We start from the raw sequence: 19,501 nt of genomic DNA on the forward strand, positions 1-19,501 counted from the left end.
GGTGTGCCTGAGGGCTCAGCCGTACCCCGACCCATACAGGCAGCCGGCGCGGGGCAGTGCCTCCCTTGCCGAGGCGTTGGGATGGGAGCGAGGGGTGAAGTGACCCACGTCACCATTAAACACAGCAAATGCAAAACAGATGCCCAAACGCTGCCACGGGGTCTTGCTTGAAATAGCTCAGCGTGGGCCCAGGGATGCGGTGTTCACACAGACAGCGGCAGCATCTGCTGCACGGGCTGGACCCGGTGCTCTCGTCCCTTGCCCACTGTGATGGCAGCTGGTGGTGACAGGGAAACCCGCCTGTGGCCCCTGCAGCAGTGCTGGGGGAGCAAACCAGGGAGATTCCCGGTGAATGACCCCCTGGGCTGTTTTTCCTGAACACAATAATTCTCAGCTGCCTTCTGGGAGAGGCATCGCAGCACTGCACTCCTCGCCCGTGGCCGCAGTCCCCAGACAGCAACCGTGAGCTGCAGCGAGGACAGTCCTGCTGGTGGGTGCCCTGGCACATCAGGCTCCGTGTCCTTATCGGGGCAGGTGGGGAGGTGGCATAATGTGGCTCCCTGGGGAATGGCAGCGTTTGCAAGTGTGAAATCAGCTGGAAGATGTGCTCCTCTCCTGGCTTCCCCCAACCCAAACCAGCGCCCCGAGACAGCAGCTTGGCAAGAGTGCTGGAGGGCAGCCGTGGAACTCACCACGGCTCAAGGCAATGGGGCTGGTAGGCACCGTTCCTGTGGTGCCTCGTGCCCCATGTGCCCCCCTGCCACGGTCCTCTCCAGGCACCTCTCCCTGCCCTGCGCCTCAGCCTTCCGGTGGCTGCTGTGATTAAGTCACTGACAGTGGGGCAGGAATAAATCCACTCATTGGCACGTTGTAAATTCATCACGTGCTGGGGGAGCGCATTCCAGCCCACCATAAACACCCCTGGCTATGAGCTAGTAAATCTGCCTCCTGAGCCAGCAGGTGAACAGTGCCTGGGTCCCAGGGGTTGCTCCATCCCGGGGCCAGAGTGACCCTGCAGCACCCAGCTGTCCCTGGAAGAGGGTGGCTCGGAGTGGAGCCATCAACAGCAAACGCCCGGCTGCCATCACCCTCCCAGTCTGGATCCCTCTTCCCCATGGCATTCCTGTACCAGTGAGCAGGCTGCATGCTGCCATCTGCACGCTGCTCCCATGGTGCTGGGGGCCCATCCCATGGGGTGAGGACAGGGTCCTGCAGCCTGACTGGGAGTTGCCCCGGGGGTCCGCTGACCTGCCTGGAGCATGCAGCAGCGCAAGAGGTTTGCTGCTCCCAGTGCTCTGCTGTGCTGCTGAAACGTTTACGCAGTAAACTAGTTGTAAAAGAGAAAAAAAAATATATGTTTTACTATCCACCAAACAGCTGCTGCTTCATTTTATGGGGGTCATTCTCCGAGGAGGTCCGGCTGGTGGAGCAGAGACACAAAGCCCAGGTCCTGGTGGGCTCCAGGCTCCTGGCACCCCCTGGCTCCGCTCCCCCTGGTCCCCACCCACCCGCAGCACCAGGTTGGGCACTCGGGAACACGGCCTGGGGAAGTGCACTTGTCGCTTTATGATTTTTATCAGCCGCCTTATTGTTGGGGCTGTCAGCAGGTTGCCCTGGGGAGGTGGTGCGGGGGCTCTGCTCAATGGGCACCAGCACGACGCTGTGTCCTGTGGCACCCGGAGAGCCGGCTGTGAGGCCAGACAGTGCGTGAGCAGCTCCGGAAGGCAGGGCAGGGGAGCGGGGGCCCACGCTGGTTCCCATCGCATTCCCTGGGAGAGGAAGCCGGGGCACAGCACAGCCACCCTTTCCCAAAGGAAACAGAGTGCTCGGGATGTGGCATCGCTGATGCCCAGAGCCACAGGGCAGGGCTGCAGGGTGCAGACGCCAGCCGGGTGTGCTGGGGCCAAGGCTGCCGCAGCCCCCAGCCCTGCACAGAGCCTGCCCCACACACCCCCACCAGAGGGTCACTGAGGGGCTGGGGGGTCCCAGGCATCACCACGGGTTGGGGTCCCCATGGCAGGGTGAGCGTCAACAAGGACAGGCAACCGTGGGGACGTGTCAGCCCTTGCCCTCGTGCTCTCCTTCCTCCTCCATCACCAGTGCCCCCTTTGCCCATGCCAGTGGGAACCGTGTGCTCCACGTGGGCACCGCTCTGGTGTCCCAGGGCCTCGGCTTGTGCCAGCGCTGGGGAGGGGGCGTGGGAGGCTGTGCCCCAGCACCGCACCGCGGCCAGCCCGAGTGCTCCCAGCAGCTCCAGCCCTCTATGAAATAATTTGTTATTTTAGTTGTAAAACAGTAAGTGGCCCCTTTCCAGGCGGCGCGAGGGAAAAGCCAAACGAGCCCCACTCCTGTTAATGACTGAACCATTCAGTCAGCGCGGGCAGGGACTGGCAGCGGAGCGGCAGACTGCCTCCCCCTTGTCCCCACCGCCACCCCAGCCATGGGGACCGAGCTAATGGCTAATTACTGGGGCTGCCACCTCTCTGAGCAGCTTTTGTGCAGGGTGAGCATGCCAGGGCCGTGAGGATGTGTGGAGGTCAGTGCCAGCATCTCCGGGTGCTGGGGCTGGCAGCTTTGGCGTGCCTGGCACCTTCGCCATGCCTGGTGTGCCGAGGAGTCCCATGTGGCTCAGCACACGCCAGCACGGCTGCTCCGGCTGCCCAGAGCATGTCTGGCTCTCCCAGCATGGGAGCAGCCAGACCCGCAGCTCAGCGCCATGGTGCTGCGGTGCCCCAGTCCCCCAGTGCTGGACTGGCTGCTGCTGGGAGATCAGACTGGGAATGTAACCCCAGGAGGTTTAAACCTTTCCATGCCCAGGAAGAACATCTCCCTCTCCTATGTCCAGTGCATGAAGACGGTGTCGGTGCGGGGCAGTGTGCCCGGTGACGGGGGACCAGGGCAGGGTGCAGGCAGGGCCAGCCCCAGCCAGGTGACAGGATGATCACAGCTGGGGCTGAGAGCCCCCCAGGTGAGGGCTGTCTGCACATGTCATATATAAGGGGCCAAAAGCCCAGCCCAGAGTTGGGTTTTGTTTGTTCTCTCTGGGTAAGGAGAGAAATGTAGTTGCTGCTGGGGGGGGGATCTCTTGGGGCTGCTGGGAGCTTCTTTGCTTCTTTCTGCGCAGGGTTTTCATGATGCTGCCTTCTAGCCCAGCTCAGTGCTGGTGGCCAGGGTGGGAGCAGCCCCCAGGCTTTACTGGGCAGGCAGGGCTGGGTGGCTACTGTGGCTGGCTCTGCCAGTGGCAAGGGTGCCAACCTGCTGGAAAACCATCAGGGGCCCATCTCCTTGCAGGGGTATGAGGCCACAACTTGTGCGTCAGCAGGAGCGGTCCTGTGGCTGCCTGCCCTGCTGCAGCCTTGGCTCTGTGTGCCTGGTGGCGTGTGGGGAGGTGGCCAGAGCGCAGCCTGCCAGCGCCGGGGTGGGGAGTGACGTGTGGGCTGGTAAGGCCCAGCTGCCTGGGGAGCAGCCCTGATGGAGCTGGGATGGGGGCTATCCTGGGAGGCATTCAGGTGGAGACCACAGCTGGGTACCAGGCTGCTGACAAGGACTAACTGGGGTCCCAGGTGTGGGTGTTCAACTGGTTTGCCCACAGCACAGCGTGGGGCAGGAGCTGAGGACCCTCCCTTGCAGGGAGCTGTGCCCAAGGAGGGGTAAAGTCTAGTGCTGCCTGACCTCAGACGCCCCAGTTGTGGCCGTGTAGCACCTCCCACCCAGTTCACGCACATGGGTGACCTTCCCAGCGCCAGCCTGGCGTGGGGCAGCTCAGCAGCCAGCATAGCTCAACTTTTATCCCAGCCCAAAATCAACACGGAGACTTTGGGGCAGACACTTAGGGCCAGGTGGGGGAAATTGTGGGGTGAAGAGTCTCCTTCCTTGATCCGCTCTTAAAATAACAAAGCCAAGAGCCTGCCGGCTTGTTTGGGCATAGGCTGCCCCGAGCAGTGTGCCCGTGCCAGCTGGGGCTCGGCTACCTGCTCAGGATGTGCCTGGCTCAATTGATGTGAGTAGCTAATGACCTTCTGCTGATATGGGTGCAATGTCCTTTGGAAACCAGCACCCTGACTTGTGTCCTTTCCTCTTCCCAGGGTGAATACAGGGATGTGGCAGCTGCAGCCCTCAGCCTTAGCGCTGGATGCACCCCATGGACACAGGCAAGTGCTGATGGTGGCTCCTGGGCATGTTCACCGTGACCTCCCTTTGCTGAGAGGGGCTGGGAGGGACTGGGGCAACTGGAAACTTTGGGCCAGGGTGAGTCAGACCCACGTGGGACACAGGGTGTGTGTGTGTGTGTGTGTGAACAAGTGGCTCCTGGGGCTGGGGCTGGGCACAGCCCGGGCAGGTTCCAGCTGTGCTGTGGGGCACCTGAAGACCTGGTGTCCAAACCTTGGCCCTCACCGGTGCAGAGGGAGGTGGCCTGTGGCCGGTAAATCAGCATCACTTCACCTCCATCGGGGATAACCTCCTCCCAGCCGGGCTGCGATGCGTTTCCCCCAGCTGAGCTTCAAAGGGGATGAGAAGCCCTGGGAGGGGAGGTGCGACTGGACAGAAGCAGGGGCATGCCTGGGAGCAGGCGTGGGTGTTGATTGCTTCTTGGCATCTTCCCTGGCCCCAGGGATGGGGAGACCTGGAATGCCCCCTCCTGTTGCTGCGAGCAGGAGCCCCAGGGGTGCGGAGGGTCTCAGCCAGCAGAAGCAGGGCTGGCTCCGTGTGCTGGGTACAGACAAAGGGCCCAACAGAGCATTTCCTCAGGGTTGCTCCCCCCGACCCTGTGGGGTCTTGCAACAGTGCCAGGGGAGCCCAGCCATCACTCCTGGAGTCTGGCAGTACCATGCCAAGCACTTCTGGGCTGTGCAGGCAACACCCCTCCCCGCTGTCAGGTTTTAGACTTGAGTCCTCAAAAATGCAAAAAATGCAATGGGAATCAAGGTTGGCCTGAAGATTTTTGATCTTTTAGCAATTGCTGCAGTATTGCTGTAAGTACATCCAGATGGCTGCAGACCACACAGAGGCAGCGCGCCCTGCTGCTGCCGGCATGGCCACCTTCGGGCCACCCCATCCCATGTCCCACCTTGCCTGAGATGCTGAAGGACCTTGGGGGCCTTTGGGGAATGCCAAGGGGATGTGGCAGGTAGAGCTGTGTGTCACTAGGGTTAACCCCAATGGGTGGCTGCAGGGTGACCGTGGTGGCCCTGAGGGATGCTGTGGCAGAGCCATCACCTTGCTTTGTACCGAGTGCAAGGATGTGACCTCCAGTAAAGCTTTGCTAAGCATAACAGGGAGCTGAGCATCATATAGCCAAAACCGTAGATCGGCTGCTGAGAAGTGATGCTAAACTGTCTTGGAAACCACTGGCTCCGTCCCCTCCACTCCCACCCAGCATGATCCTTGTCATGGCTGTGATGGGCTCCTCGGTATGGCAAGTTGCTGCCTGGCTCCATGAGCTAGTTTGCTGTTTATCTGGCCTGAGCATTGCTCTTGCTGAAACTTCAAATGGGAGGGAAAATTGTCGGTGTAATTTATTACCAGTTAGCTGCTGTGTCTGCAGAAAGCTGGGACAGGGCAGACCTGGGCTTGTTCTGGTGCTTTTACTGTGGCTCCGAGCTGAGGAGGGAGGGATGGACGGGGCGACGTCTGCCCCCAGCAGTGTGTGCCCAGGAGGCTGGCGGGTGGCCTGGCCTCAGGGTGCTTCCAAGGGATGCCCAGTCCCTGAACATGGCACTTTGCTTCCCTCCCGCTGCAGCAGTTGGGTTTTGTGCATGTGTTCTGGCCCTACCACGGGCGCTGCTGCCCATCCTCCCTTCCCTGCTCCCCGAGAATGCAGGGGCAAGTGATGCTAAATTAGCTGGGAGGCTTGTTTTAACCTGCTGCTCTACGTGGTGCTCAGCGCCATGGTGGGGTGGGGCTGGTGGGAGGGTGCAGGTGCCTGGATCTGGCCAGGGGTGCTGGAGCAGGCAGAAGGGCAAGGGCAGAGCTGGGGCCTGGGGTCCCTCCCACACGTGTGGGCACCTCCAGAGCACCTGGGTGCTGCCAGCTCCACTCCTGGTCTCATTCCTCGTAGGAGTGGGAACATGTTTACCCAAAGCTTGCTCCTCGGGGAACAAACCCACAGTGGCTTTTGTCAGAAAGCAAGAGCATTTCTCGGGAGATCAGAATTTCCTTCTCTGAAAGCCAATTCCCATTAAGGAAAAGCATGTTTTGAGCAAACGCTGATGCCCAGTTCTCTTCTCTGTGGTCTAATGTGCTGGTGGGGCAGGGTGGGTGCCTTGCCTGGCTCTGGTCCTCCACAGCAGCAGCCACGCCAATGGGGGTCCCTCAGTGCAGGGGGTGAGGGGCTGCCCCCACCCACCAGCCAGCATCACCCCAAAGCCAGCCTGGCTGCCAGCATCAGACTCATGTGGTACCTGGCCAGGATGCTCCCAGCGCCTGGCATGTTCCTCCTGCTCCTCTCCCATCACCCAGAGGAAGGTCCTGGTCCTGTCCCTGCTCACCTCTGGTCTCAACCAAGCACCCGTGGGCCAGTGGCCGTGCTCTCCCTCCCCTCCGCTGCCCACCAAACCGAGGAAGTTGCAACCGCAGAGCTCTTGAAAGCATTTTTTTGGTGGAGACCACCGGTACTGAGAGATTAAAATTGCTGTTGTTTCTTCCATTACTCAGCTTTCCTGAATTATGGGGTGTAATACTCAGGGAGTGGGAATAATTAGGGGAGAACAATGGCAGGCTTGAAGGCTTAAATACGCCTGTGTGGTACTCCCAGCCAGTCCAGCCTGCTGTCACATTTCTCTAGGCCTCCATTTTCCACAGCCTGTGCCAAACCCTTTCCACTACTGGTACCCGCTCCTCAGCTTCCTCATTCCTCGGGCTCCACTCCCTGGCCCGGCTGCCCTGGTTAACGCTCTGCTCCCCGGCTCCCGGCCAGCCAGCACCCACAGCAGGGCTCCCCGTGCCCACTCAGCTGGGATGCTGGAGCCTGGGGGATGCAGGAGGGCAGGGCGAGGGATTTGCTGGAGCCTCAGGGGATGCAGGAGCCCAGGGCAGCCCCATCACCTCTTTGCTCCTGGCTCACTTCTCTGCACCTGGCAAGTAGAGGTCCCACCAGGTTGTTCTGGTGCTCCGTGCTCAAGGAAGCCGCTGGGTTTCTCCCCTTTGTGGGGGCTGCCCCTCCGGCTCCTTGCTGGCATCTTGCTCAAGCGCCTTCCCAGCAATGGCTCGCTGCCGTGGGACCTGGGGGAGTAATAACGGCCCCGGCTGGGGAGCTTGGGCAAGAGGCCACGATGCCGACACTGGCCCCAGGGCAGGTGCTGGCTCCAGCCGGGGCATGTGGGGGGCTCCATGCCCGGCAGTGGGATGGGGCTGTGGAGCCGCAGCCTAGGGCAGGGTAGCCACAGCCAGCACAGGCCCCGTGCCTGGCAACTTCTCTCCAAGCTCTTGGATGTCACTGCTAGCACTAATTAAAATAATATCAATATTTTTTTGCTGGAAAAAGCTGTTGTTCTGGTGAGCACTTTCCTCAAGCGAGCTCTCAGTCTCGGCTGCCCGCGTGCGATGGGCACGGAGAAGCCAACGGGATCCCAGGGCTAAGATGAAAGTCTGGGGCTTTGCTTCGTTCAGGGAGTGGATTGGGTTTAAATTTTCAAATAATTTTGCTCCTTTCTCTGTTAACCACTGGAAGCCTTGCCTGCAGCCCATTCCCAGCCATCCAGGCATCTGGTTTGGTCCTGCTCCTGGTGGGATGGGATCAGGGACAGGCTGCCCTGGGGGGCTCCTGAGTGCCCCCCAGTTGGTACCATCTGTGCTGCTGCAGTACCGGTGGTGGCAGGGCTGGCACCAAGTGCTTTAAAAACAAACCCAGCAGGGCTGGGGACAGGTCACCCACAGGCAGCAGGACTCGAGGAGGGGCGATAAGCTGAGCATGTGCCTGTGTGATGCGCTGACCCGGCGCCAGCAGCTGAGCGGTCTCCAGCATCCCAAACCTTGCAAGGGGGAGATGGCACCCATGCGGGGCAGCACCCATCCCGGGGGGCTGGGGAGGCAGGAGGGAAGCAGGTCCCCAGGGCTGCCCCTCACAGCCCATCCCTAGGAGCAGCCCAGGCGATACCCCGAGGGCTGCACCGTGCCACTGCACATGCCCACCCCCAGCTGCTGCCCAGATGTGCAGGGCAAGGAGGTGGCTCCTGCAGCTGGCCGACACCCTGGCGAGGCTGGGGCTGGCTGGTCGCTGGATGAACAGACTCAAGACAAGCAGGAGAGGAGGAACCAGCAGCTGAGCCGCTCTCCCCAGGCAGTGCTGCAGGACGGGACGTTGCAGGTTTGAACGCTGCAGGAAAGACTTAATTTAGAAAGTAGCAGCTTTTGGGGGGCAGCTAGGCAGGGGCTGGGCTGCCTGGAGCTCCAGCATTGGGTCTGTAAGCCCAGGTCAGCCCAAGCGCAGTGGGGTGAGCTGGGTCCTGCCCCAGGACCACAGGCAGGTTAGGTGCCCTTCAAAAACCCGGTTTGCTGCAGCTCAGGGAAGCGCGGAGTGTTTCAGCAGCTCCCTCCCTTGGAAGCCACAATTAAAACTATTTTAAAAGAAAACAAACATTTCTCAGCAGAATGCCTGTCCGTTTCTGGCCTGCAGCTTGTCACAGGCCAAAGCTGCTCAACACCAGCAGCTTCCCGAGCCGCCTCCGGGCACATCCACCCGAGCCGGACTCTTGGAGTTCTGGCTGTGTTTGGTAATCGCCCCTTGGAAATTTTGCACCTTTTGTAGACAGAAAGGCCGGCGGGGTTCTGCCCTGCTCTCCCCAGTGCCTCCGTTTCTGGGATGGCAGCAAGCTTATGGCTCGGGCCATACCCCATCCCATGGGTGCTACTCCACCGTTTTGGCTGGAGCCCGGCACCGTGTCCCCGTGCCACCGGACAGCTTCCGGAGGGGAACGGTGCTGCTGCTGGCAGGACAATAGCGGTTGTGGTTTTAATTATTGGGGTTTAGTTGTGTGGAGCGGAACGGGAAACTGAGAGCAGTGAAACCGCAGGGAGAAAGGCAGAAAGGATGGTCTTTGGCTGGCTGCCTGGTGGGAGGTGTGGTGGGGCAGCCAGACCATCCCGCGGCCGGCAGAGCATTGGTGTCCTCGCTGGGTCACGGCACCGGGAGCGGCGGTGCGGTTCAGCTGGTGTCAATCTGTTTCTGTCGCGCTGTTGCTCAGCACCGTCCCTTCCCATGGCAGCTTGGCACGAGCTGCTGCTGCCAAAACAGCCGCATGCGGAGACTCGGGTCGCACGGTGGCTCGGGCACATGGACCCGACTGGGTGCAGGGGGACACGGAGGCGAATCAGGATCCACACAGGGTCCCTACCCTGGATGCCCCTCGTCCCCGCATGTGCTGCCGGTGCCAGTCTGTGCCTGGGAGCAGGGATGTTTCTCACCACGGTTCCGTTCACCCAGCACTTTAACAGATGCCTTTGCTGCAGTGTTGACTTTCAAAGGGCTGGATCAGCTCCGCAGCCAGGCAGAGCGTGGGAGGAGGGTGCCTGTCCCGCTTAGGGAATGCAGAACAATAAAAAAGGAACAATGGAGCCTCTTTCCCTTCACCCAAAATACCAAACGCCACCAAAATGTGGCAGAGCTCCGAGCAGTGCTGCTGGGGCAGCTTTTGTGTCCTCTGGCCTGAGGAGGGGAACTCCAGATACGTCCTCCTCTTCCTCGGCCCTGGCGAGGGATGCTGCAGGAGGGTGTGTGCCAAGGAGCATCGCCAAAGTGCTGCCCTGCCCCAATGCTGCTGCCAGCGGGCATTCCCAGATTTGGAAACCATGTTTGGGCCAGGGCAGGGGGTTTTGCAGCCTGGCTGTGCCTTGGGGAAGGATTTTGCAAGTTGCCTGGGCTTCCCAGGTCAGCTGGATGAGCTTCACAGCCAGCCTGGGGGCCCGGGAGGGTTTATAAAAGCATCCGTGTACCCAGACTGTTATCAGGCAGAGAACACAATCATTTGGTACCGAATGGTGCCAAGCGCTGGGAGGTGCTTGGCCAGAACTGGGAGCCCTGGGGCAGGGATGGATCCATGCCTGGCTGGACCTGACACCCCGAGCATCCTCTCACCTGGCCCCTGTGCTGCCAGCAGCCAACAGTTTTTTAACACACCACCACAGCGGGTGCTTGGGGCTGCAGGGTTGGAGCACCCTGAGGGGCTGGGACTCAGCATCCCACATGTGTGGGGCTCAAGGGGGCCATTTGTTGAGCTGTGAGCAGATGGTACCAGCCCATCCCTGCCTGCACCTTGGCTGCTCGGGGCCACCAGCACCATGCCAGCCTTGTCGAGGAGCTGCCATCCCTGGTGCACAAGCCCTCATGGGTGAAACATCCTTCACACGGCCCCAGCGAGCGCCCGGCACCCTGGCCAAGCACATCTGGCTGAAAGCTGTGGGAGATGCCCTGGCAATGAGGACACCAGTCCGGAAACACTTCCCTCCCGGAGAGATTCCCCAGTCCCATCCAGGCTCCTCTCCTGGCACCATCCCTGCCCCTTCGGCAGGCGCCAGGCTGTGGGCCTGCAAATGGATGGTGCCCAGGGCTGTTGCCCACCCTGGTTTATGTGGCAGGAGCGGGGCTGGGAGCTCCCCTTCCCACCGGCGAGGGGTGAAGGGACTGCCTGGCTCCAGGCTGGCGTGAGGGTGAGATGAGGATGCTGTTAGTACGATGCGGTGTGGAGTGTGGCTGGGCTTGTCACCAGCTCCGCCACCCTGTACTGTGTGGTCAGAGCAGGGCAGCACCGAACAGCCTGCGCCGGCTGCCTGCAGCAAAGCAGGCAACAAATCCCAGGTGAGCTGGGGGTGGCAGCCAGGTTGTCCCCACGCTGCAGGGGTGAACTGGTCTAAATCCTCGAGTTAGACCCTAGTAAGTCATGCACGGGACTTCAGCTCCCACCAGTGTGCACCATCGGGACACCAGCCAAACTCTTGCTTTGCCCGTGGATGGAAACTGTGCTGGAGGAGGGCAAGGGCTGGAAAAGCTCCTTCCACCCTTCCGTAGGCACTGTCACCACTAAAGCCCCTGCAAGTGGTGCTCTGGGAGCCTGGGATGTGGTGCTGGGACTGGGACCTGGGGGCTGGGCGATGCAGAGCCCACCTGCTGCCACCACAGGGTGGCCGGTCAGGCTGGCCGGGTCCCCAGCATGGGCTGGCAGGGGCCGGGCACAGCGGGGGACTTGCCCTGTGCACCAGCCTCCTGCAGCATCACCCTCCAGCAGCTCTCCTGCCCTGTGTCCTGCACCCCCCCGCCTTGACTTGTTGCTATTGTCATCTCTAATATCACACAGAGATGGGAAAGGCTGAAAGTTGCCTCTTTTCCTGCCAGGTTAAATCGTTCACCAGGAATGTCTATTATTCCCACAAGTCAACTTTCCCCTTCGCGGTATGTGTCCAGGGGTCAGGCCTGGCACTACATGAAAGCGAAGGGTATTCAATAACCTAGAGCCGTGGAAAGGCTTTAGTCCAACTCCAACCATGTTCAGGCTTTTATTGATGCAGCATGCCTTTCCCCATTTGTTTCCTATAAACAGCACATGGTAATATTTAGTAGGTTTCAAACAGCGCTTTTTGCATATTCTCCCTTGTCTACAATGAGCTACTTGGTAGTAGACAGTTTTAATTTACTTAATGCAATTTTTGCTTTTTGTTCTTCCAGAGGGTCTGGGCTGGTTTTGACCCAGTCGCCCCAGCAAATTACTGCACAACTCTAATTCCCGGGGGGCTGGCAGTGGGAGCTGGGGACCCCCTCCCCGCAAGGGTAAGCGCGTTCTCTTGCTTGCTGAAGGAGTGAAAAGGACGCAGCGTGAGCTTGCTGTTGCAAAATAACCCCCTTTTAGCTGCGATGTCAGCAAGGACACGGGGCTTCCCTCCCACCAGAGCCTCCGGGACACTGTCCCGGGGGGCAGCCGCTGCCTCTGGAGCTGGGTGCGTGTCGGGGCTGTTTGGGGCCATCCTGGCTGGCCAGGCTTGGCTCCCGCTGCTGCCCAGGCAGGCGACACGTGATGTTCGCCAGCTCCAGCCAAAGAGAAAAAGCCACTTTACTGCAAAAGCTGCCACTTCCCCATCCCCGGGGCTGGCAGCAGCCAGGGCACAGCTCTGGGTGCTCACTGGCCGGCGCTGAGCAAGGCTGCAGGGTGCCCCCCCGGAGCAGGGGGTGCCTGCTGGCACGCTGCCGGGCAGCTCCCTCGCACCACAGGCTCCTGGGGAGCATTTGCACCATTTATACAAGCAAGGGAGCCATGAATTCCTGCTCCTGGAGAGCCAGCAGTTGCCACTCCTCGCCTGCACGCTACCAACGGCAGCCGTGGAGCAGCCCCCATGGGGAGGGGGCACGGATTCCTCCCAAGGTGATTTTTTTTGCCGCTATGAATGGCCACAGATAACATGTATCAGCTCCCTCCGCAGCGGTAGCAAGTCACTGCTAATGTACACGCACGGGGTATACACGGAGCAGAAAAAAAGCCAGTCCTCAAACAAACATTGACTGTCTGGTTTCCCAGCGCTGCCCATCAGCCCCCGAATCCCACCCCCAGCCATGGTCCCTCCGTGTGCTGAATATTGGGCAGGTTTCCTTCTGGCGGCAGCTTTCACGTGCCAGCAGCCAGACATTCTTGGTGTGGTGCTGCCGTCACCCTGCCAGCCCCGGGCAGGGCGGTGAGCTCATGCCGCTCAGCCGCTGTGCCGCACCAGCACCCAGGTCACCGAAAAATAAAGCCAGAGCAAACAGTCGACACTGGGATTCTTTTAATGCAATTGCTTTTAAAATGCAGCCTGAAAATGACTTCAAATGGTTGACAATGAGAAACAACGGATCTTTCTGATCTCTGCCATGTGACCGTGCGGCACCTCTGCCTCCAAAACCCACTGGCCACTGCTGTTCCGTGATGTCATTCTCCAACTGCTTTGACAGCGACTCACTGCCACTTCACAGGACACACGTCACACGGGGCATCCAGTGCCTCCCACTAAAGTGGCTCATTTGGGCAAAAGAAGGGATGGCGTGACTCACCCAGCATCCAGATGACCCAACATTCATCTGGAGAACCTGAACGGCCGGCAGCACAAGCAGCAGTGTTCTCTTCCTCACCTTACACTCAGGCATAAACCTGCAAAGGTATTTGAGCCACCAGCTCCTGTGGAAGTGAGTAAGGGCTACCGACTTTAAGCTCCTAATTACCTCTGTGGATCTGTGCCTTCATGCTATGTAAAGTGGTTTGAGAACCGCATGTCTGCCTGCCTTTTCTGGCTGAATGGGATGGCAGAGGAAGTTGATTTTCCAATTATCTGGCTTTTTGAGATATAATGCTACTTTGTGTATTTATTTTACAGAGCCTGCCAATTCAAGGAACAGGGGAAATTCTGTTGTAGCCTAAACATCTGTGAGAATATACCCCAGCACCACCTCCACGCTGTGCAGTGTTTATACGCCGTAACAGGAGAACAGACTCGACTTGCTGAAGTGCGTTTAATCCCTCCCAGTCATCAGTCTGAGTTTTAGTTTTTGTTCTGTGGACCTGCCACGTGGCCCCTGCACTGTACACACTGTCAAACATCAATGGTACTTCAGGCACTCCTTCCTTTTCTCCATTTACCATGTCTACTGCTGCTCCATGGCAATTTAATGGCCCTCCCAAGAGGGGAGTCATGAAGCTGCTGCGGGGGAAGAGAAACTACAGAAGAGCCCAGGCCACAAGGACCTCGTGAATCTGCCAGTGCTGGGTGACGCCACCGCTCTCTGACAAGAGGAGCCTCCCCAACCTGGTGCCAGCACTCACATGGCTCTCCCAAATCACCTCCTTGTATCAAGCTTGCATTTTACTAGTAACTTCAGAATCAAACGCAGGAAGCCAGTGTGGTCTACAGAAATACTATGTGCTCATCTCTGAATTTTAAACACCTCTTTTTAAGGACAGCATTCAACAGTAAATGAGTGGACTCTCACAGCTTGGTCTTCAATTCTGGTAATAAAACATAGATTCGGGTTTGAACAGACTGGAGCTCTTCTAGGGTTTGAGCAGTAGTTCTCACACAACAAAACGTCACAATTAGAAACTGAGCATAGAAAGAGTCCCCAGGGGAATACGAAAAAGACGTCACCTTATGAAAAAGCTTCAGAATGAACCTGTGAAATAAACAGCAACCAGATAATCGTCTTCTACAGAAGATGAAGTAGCAGTAGAAGAATATAATAATATCTTAAACAGTCAGTGAGTCTGTCTGAATGTACAGGGGCACTAGATCCCTACAGATCTGTGATGAAAGCGCTATATCCCTACAGATCTGTGACGAAAGCTAATAGCCAAAACCAGCTGGTCCCCTCCAGTCCCAAAGGGAGACTGCTTTGCAATTCACTCTTCACCAGCTGGAAGATTGTCTTCAATCCGCCTGATGAACTTCATTCTTATTTCTGTGACGCTGTCACCCTTCAGTGTGTCCTGGACGAATTTTACATCTACGGCCATCTGAACCTAGGCGGTGGAAGAGGAAAAAGAGCTGTTATCTCCCTTACAGCAGCAGCTTCTCTAGGAACCGTCTGACCGTGAAGCACCAGCTTAAGGACTCTAAGGGCATGACATGCAATGCAGAGCTCTACGGAAGCACTCATTATTTTTCAAGATCACATCCTCCTTGTACACTGCAGCCTACACGGTGGACTGTGGGCACCTTACCTCAGCAAACATACCTCCTACAGCACAACTGGGACTCCCTGCAGAGATCAGAGCCTGATGAACCCCATCACTCAGGGCTACACGACCTGCTGCTCCATGTATGCTCCTCAAAAATTTCAGCTAAGCAAAATAATCAAGCCTCAATACAGACTCCTAAATTTGAGACATAGCTGTTTGCTTGTTCCAGCCAATTCCCAACTAGGGCTCAAAGCAGATACAAAGAGAGGATTTTGAAGCTTCATGAAAATTCAAGGAGATACTAGTGCCCACACTTGGGTCATAAGATGAAGGGGCTTGGGCAGCACCCCTGGGACTCACAGCTGCCATAGGCAATGGCAGCCGAGCGCTCCTGTAGCTCTGCTCTTCTCCCGGGAATGAATTTCAGATTCAAAGCAATCAAAGAAGTCATGAACACAGACTAAACATTAAAGTATCTGCTGATACCTCGGATATATCTCTCTCTCTAGAACAGAGATGTTGGCTCACCATTTCCAGAGCTCCTCGCAGCACTCCACACAACAAGTTGGAATAGATGAGAGATGAGTGGTTGTCGGGGAGCTCAACAAAGTCCACCAAGGGATTATTTTCCAAGATCAGGGAGAACTCGTCACCTCCAGGACTCCAGTTGGTGATGCTTGGAGTGATGCCCAGGTACATTTTAAATGCTATCTGTTATGTCAAAGAGATTGTGAACAAGAACGTATCCCATGAAGCAACAGCACAGCTCTGATCTTTGTAAAATTACTAAAGGGTTTTGAAAACACTCCTTTCTCCCAGTTCCCACCAGTCAGCAGTACCCAGGGATCTAATTCTCTCTTTTTCCTCCCCAAAATCTCAGCCAAACTCTCAAAACAGTCCTGCAAGCTGCAAATACTCTATCCTCATAGGCAAAACCATGACAAAACCTGACAAAGCTGTGCTTTCACAATTACCTTTGCAATAACATCCGCGGTTTCACGGAAATCATGGCATCTTCCGACATTGGACCGGGCCAGAAAGTCCTCTATTAGCCGAACACCTATGTTGTAACCCCTGTGAATAGACCAAATAGGAGCAGCTACAGAGTGGGAAGAGGATAGCTTTAGAAAGACAACCAACATTTATAAAAGGACCAGTGGAGGGAAAAAAAATATCTGAGAAATACCAGTAAAACAAAATACATAAAATATAAAATTCAGTCTGCCAGGCTTTTATTCACAAAGCAACACATAGAGGTGCCTCCTGTGAACCTGAACTCCTACAAGGCTCTGCTGCAGCAGATTCACTTACATTTTGTCAAGCTGCTTGTTGACATCCTCATCATTCTCATAGTCCTTGCACAGCTGGGTGACCAGTGCACCATACGTCAGTGTGAAGAGCTCCGAGTTCTAGACAGAGGCAAAAGGGATTTAAACACAAGTCAAAAAGAAAACTGACATAGCACTGCTGCATCTGTGTCCAGCGCTGCTTCCGTTGGCCCGGAGAGGGGGAAGAGAAACCTGCTGTCTCCAAAGAATTTGCTGCTTAATAAGGAGAGATCCCAGTTCATATTTTGGCAAGACAACTTCAGTCTCCTTGGAAAGAGAAATCCTCTTTGACTAAGAATGACTGAGCACTTTCTTTCTCTCCCTCTCTCCACACACACACAGAGCATTTCCCACTAAGGTGTCCTGAATCTGACCTGAAGAGGCAAGCCAGGAGGCTGATGACATTCTTAGTAAGTTTTGTCAGCTGCCACTTAGCATCCTTCTGCTTTAACAAGCACATCCCCGGATAACTGGAACGACACCTCCAGGTCATCTGATGTGCTACCAACCACCTCCTGAGTGGCTAAAAGCGCAGTTACCAGGGACCTTAATCTGTTTCAACCACTGACTTAGAGGTGAAAACTTATTTGTGTTTCATAAAGGCGCTGCAAACGGGCAACACTCATTAGGCTCCATTTCTGGTCCTTTCAACAGGACAAAAAGTGCTCACCCATTCACAGACTTATATTCTGCTACCAAGAAAAAACAAGATTCATCTGGTCCCTGGAAAGTTATCCAGGCACATAATTCGCTTCATACATTAAAATCAGTTCCTCAGACCCAGAGGAGGAACAGCGAGGACGACTTCAGGTCAGCTCAGCAGATCTGTGTTCCGCATATCCGCTTGCTGTGCCTGGTTAGGATCAAAGTTACGTGGGCTTTCTTCGCACAGTTGTGGGATTTGCAGGAAACGCCAAGGGAAGAGATCTCATCTCCCAGCCACCATCCTCAACCTGAAGCCACTATGGCAAAGCGCATTTTTTTGGCACCCATTAAGCCAGATCAGTGATTAACAAGGTCCTTAAAGGCTGCATAAGAAAAAGCTACAATAGGCTTTAGCTTTTCACAGAACCTGAAGGAAGTGTTTTCAGGAACAAATAAAGCATGATAATTAATTTCTGCTTTCAGTTTTAGCATACAGAAACATTACAGTCTAATCTCAGATTAAAAGCCTATCACCTACCATGAGATGCATAGATGCAGAAGGTGAAATGAATGGCAAATACCAATACTACAGAATGAAAGCAGCAGGCAGGCAGAAAGGAAGGGAAAAGAGACAACATCAGAGTTAAGTGACAACACTGAACGCACTTCATTCTGAACAAGTTTACAGAAAGACAAACACAAGAAGGAATCGATCCAATATTCAACAAAGAGAAACTGGGTTGGTTAGAAGACACAGGGAATTCCACCTTGTCATTGTAATTCACAGGTCAACAGCAATTAGCTACCAAAAGGCTTTAAAGCACCTGAAAAGAACCAGTCAGGCTCCTTGGTACTTTTGCTTCATTTTCGATCTAAAGAACTGACACATTTTTTGGGTTTTTTACTTACAATTCTGCTTTCATCCTGGAAAGCTAAAGGTTGCACAAGTTCACATCACTCAAGAGTGAACAACAAGGCGGAAGTCTCCTTTAGCTCAACTGGCAGTCAGACACTTGGCAGAGAATTTAACAAACATGCAGAAAAGGTTATGCTATTTTTAAGGATTTCAGTCATTTTAGTAAAGACAGGGCTTGGCAGCTGGAGAGAGTAGGGGGTGAATGGATGGAGGGAATCCAGCTGTTACCAGTCCAAGATGCTGTCATTTACTGTGTAAAGCCATGAAGTCATCACCTACAGTTATCAGCCCCAAAGTGAGCAAATCCAGTGTTGGCCGTAGTCATTGCCTGCGACGCTGCTATTCAGGTAACTTTTAAACTGTTACAAAAAGGCAAACTTTCACATCTGTAAACAAACTCTTCATTTTTGGTCCATCTAATGGAATTAGAGTGCCCAAGACTTTTTCCATTATTATATTTTTTTGTATTGCAGACTAGCGTATAGTCTCAGCATTACAGAACCATTCTGCGGCTGCAAAAATCAGGCTCCTAATGACATAACATTAATTCCTTAAATAAAAAGCACTGTGTTTAAGGAGTTGAATCCCTAGAAAAGAATCCCTCGTGGTGCGGACAGGATGGGAGCAGAAAGGAGCAGGCAGCTGCCTGGCCTCCGCTGAGCCTGAACCAGCCTGTCAAGGTGGCCAAGGAGGGAAAAAAAACGTATTTTATTTTTTGTTACTTGCTTTCAAATACTGACATTGCACCAAAATGATTTCGTTTGGTCTGGTCTGACCCAGCATCAGACTTCAGCTCCGCAGCTTTGCTCTCCACCTCTCCCCTCTCAGCTCAGCTGGACTGGTGACACGGGAGTGATAGGAGAAAAGAGACGGAGAAAAGGCTGTGCGTTTCGCCTGTAGCATTTCCACAAGAAGTGTCCCGCTGCTGCCTGATCCCTGATCCCGACCCCCGGCAGCCCGACCCCGCCGCACCGGGCACTCGGCGCCCTGCGGAGCGGGTGACGGGAGCTCCAGTTGGGCAGCGCTGCCGCTCCCGGACGCTTCGTGCCGAGCCCGCTCGGGGGCTGTGGCGGCTCCGAGCTCCCGCGGAGCGGCTGGCGCAGCACCTCCGCCCCGCTCGGCACCGCGGGCGGCCGCCTGGGGGCTGGGGTCGGGCGGGAGGGGGCAGCCGGTACCGCCCCGCCGGTACGGCCCGGGGAGGGGCGGGTCCCGCCGAGCACACCCCGGCAGCCCGGGCGCGCAGCGCGGCCCAGCGGCGGGCGGGAGGGCTGGGCCCTGCCGCGGGCCTCCCCCTGACAGCCAGGCCGGCTCCCCGCCTCCTCCGGCACCCCCCGCCCCGGGCCCACACCCCGCCGCCAGGCCTATCCCCGCGGGCGGGCGGCGCAGGGGCCCACCGGGGCCCGCCCGGCCCCTCAGGCACCGCCTCCCCGCCGTTACCATTTTCTTGCTCTCGGTGCTGCGGCCGGCCTGGCGCGACATCCTGCCCGGCCCGCTGCGTCCCCGGCCCGGCCCGGCCCGGCCCGGCCGCCTCCCGTCCCGGCCCGCCCCGCGCCGTGTCGCGGGGCACGCCGGGACTCGCAGGCCCCGCCGCGCCCGCCCCCGCGAACTACGATCCCCAGAGTGCAACGCGGGCGAGCTACGCGCATGCGCCTGCCGTGGCGGCTGAGGCGGTGCGGCCTTCCTGTCATGTGACGGGGCGCCTACAAATCCCGGCGGGCCCTGCGAGGGGCGCGGGGTTTTGCCGCGCCGCTGGGGGGCGCCTGCGCCCGGGTTTGGGCCTTGTCCGGGCCGGGAGCCCTGCCTGGCCGGTAGCCCTGCCTGGCCGGTGAGAGCCAGGGGGGTGGTGTTGGCGGTGCTCCTGCATCCTGTGACCAGTCCCAAGTGAAGGCAATACAGCAGTCTGCCCTCCAGCTGGGCCCACCGGTGCCTGGTGGCTTCTGTTTAGGCCCCTGTAGCTCTGGTGAACGTTTTTACTGGAGGAATAA

At 57.0% G+C, this 19,501-nt stretch overlaps 1 protein-coding gene across 2 annotated transcripts; it reads right to left on the bottom strand.

Moving 5' to 3' along the window:
* Positions 1 to 12,727: 12,727 nt before the first annotated feature.
* On the bottom strand, positions 12,728 to 19,098 carry TRAPPC3 (trafficking protein particle complex subunit 3). 2 transcript variants are annotated; one of them, XM_055705669.1, is made up of 6 exons: positions 18,954 to 19,057; positions 17,139 to 17,186; positions 15,939 to 16,036; positions 15,602 to 15,701; positions 15,156 to 15,338; positions 12,728 to 14,468 (listed from the first exon to the last, which is right to left on the bottom strand). In XM_055705669.1, exons 1-6 carry the CDS (start codon positions 18,993 to 18,995, stop codon positions 14,349 to 14,351), a joined length of 591 nt encoding a protein of 196 aa, XP_055561644.1. In that variant the 5' UTR covers positions 18,996 to 19,057; the 3' UTR covers positions 12,728 to 14,348. The 2 variants fall into 2 exon arrangements, with proteins under 2 accessions (XP_055561644.1, XP_055561645.1); XM_055705670.1 differs by lacking the exon at positions 17,139 to 17,186 and having other exon boundaries at positions 18,954 to 19,098.
* Positions 19,099 to 19,501: the final 403 nt, after the last annotated feature.

The sequence above is a fragment of the Falco cherrug genome, chromosome 3 (assembly GCF_023634085.1).
Source record: "Falco cherrug isolate bFalChe1 chromosome 3, bFalChe1.pri, whole genome shotgun sequence".
Classification (NCBI taxonomy): domain Eukaryota; kingdom Metazoa; phylum Chordata; class Aves; order Falconiformes; family Falconidae; genus Falco; species Falco cherrug.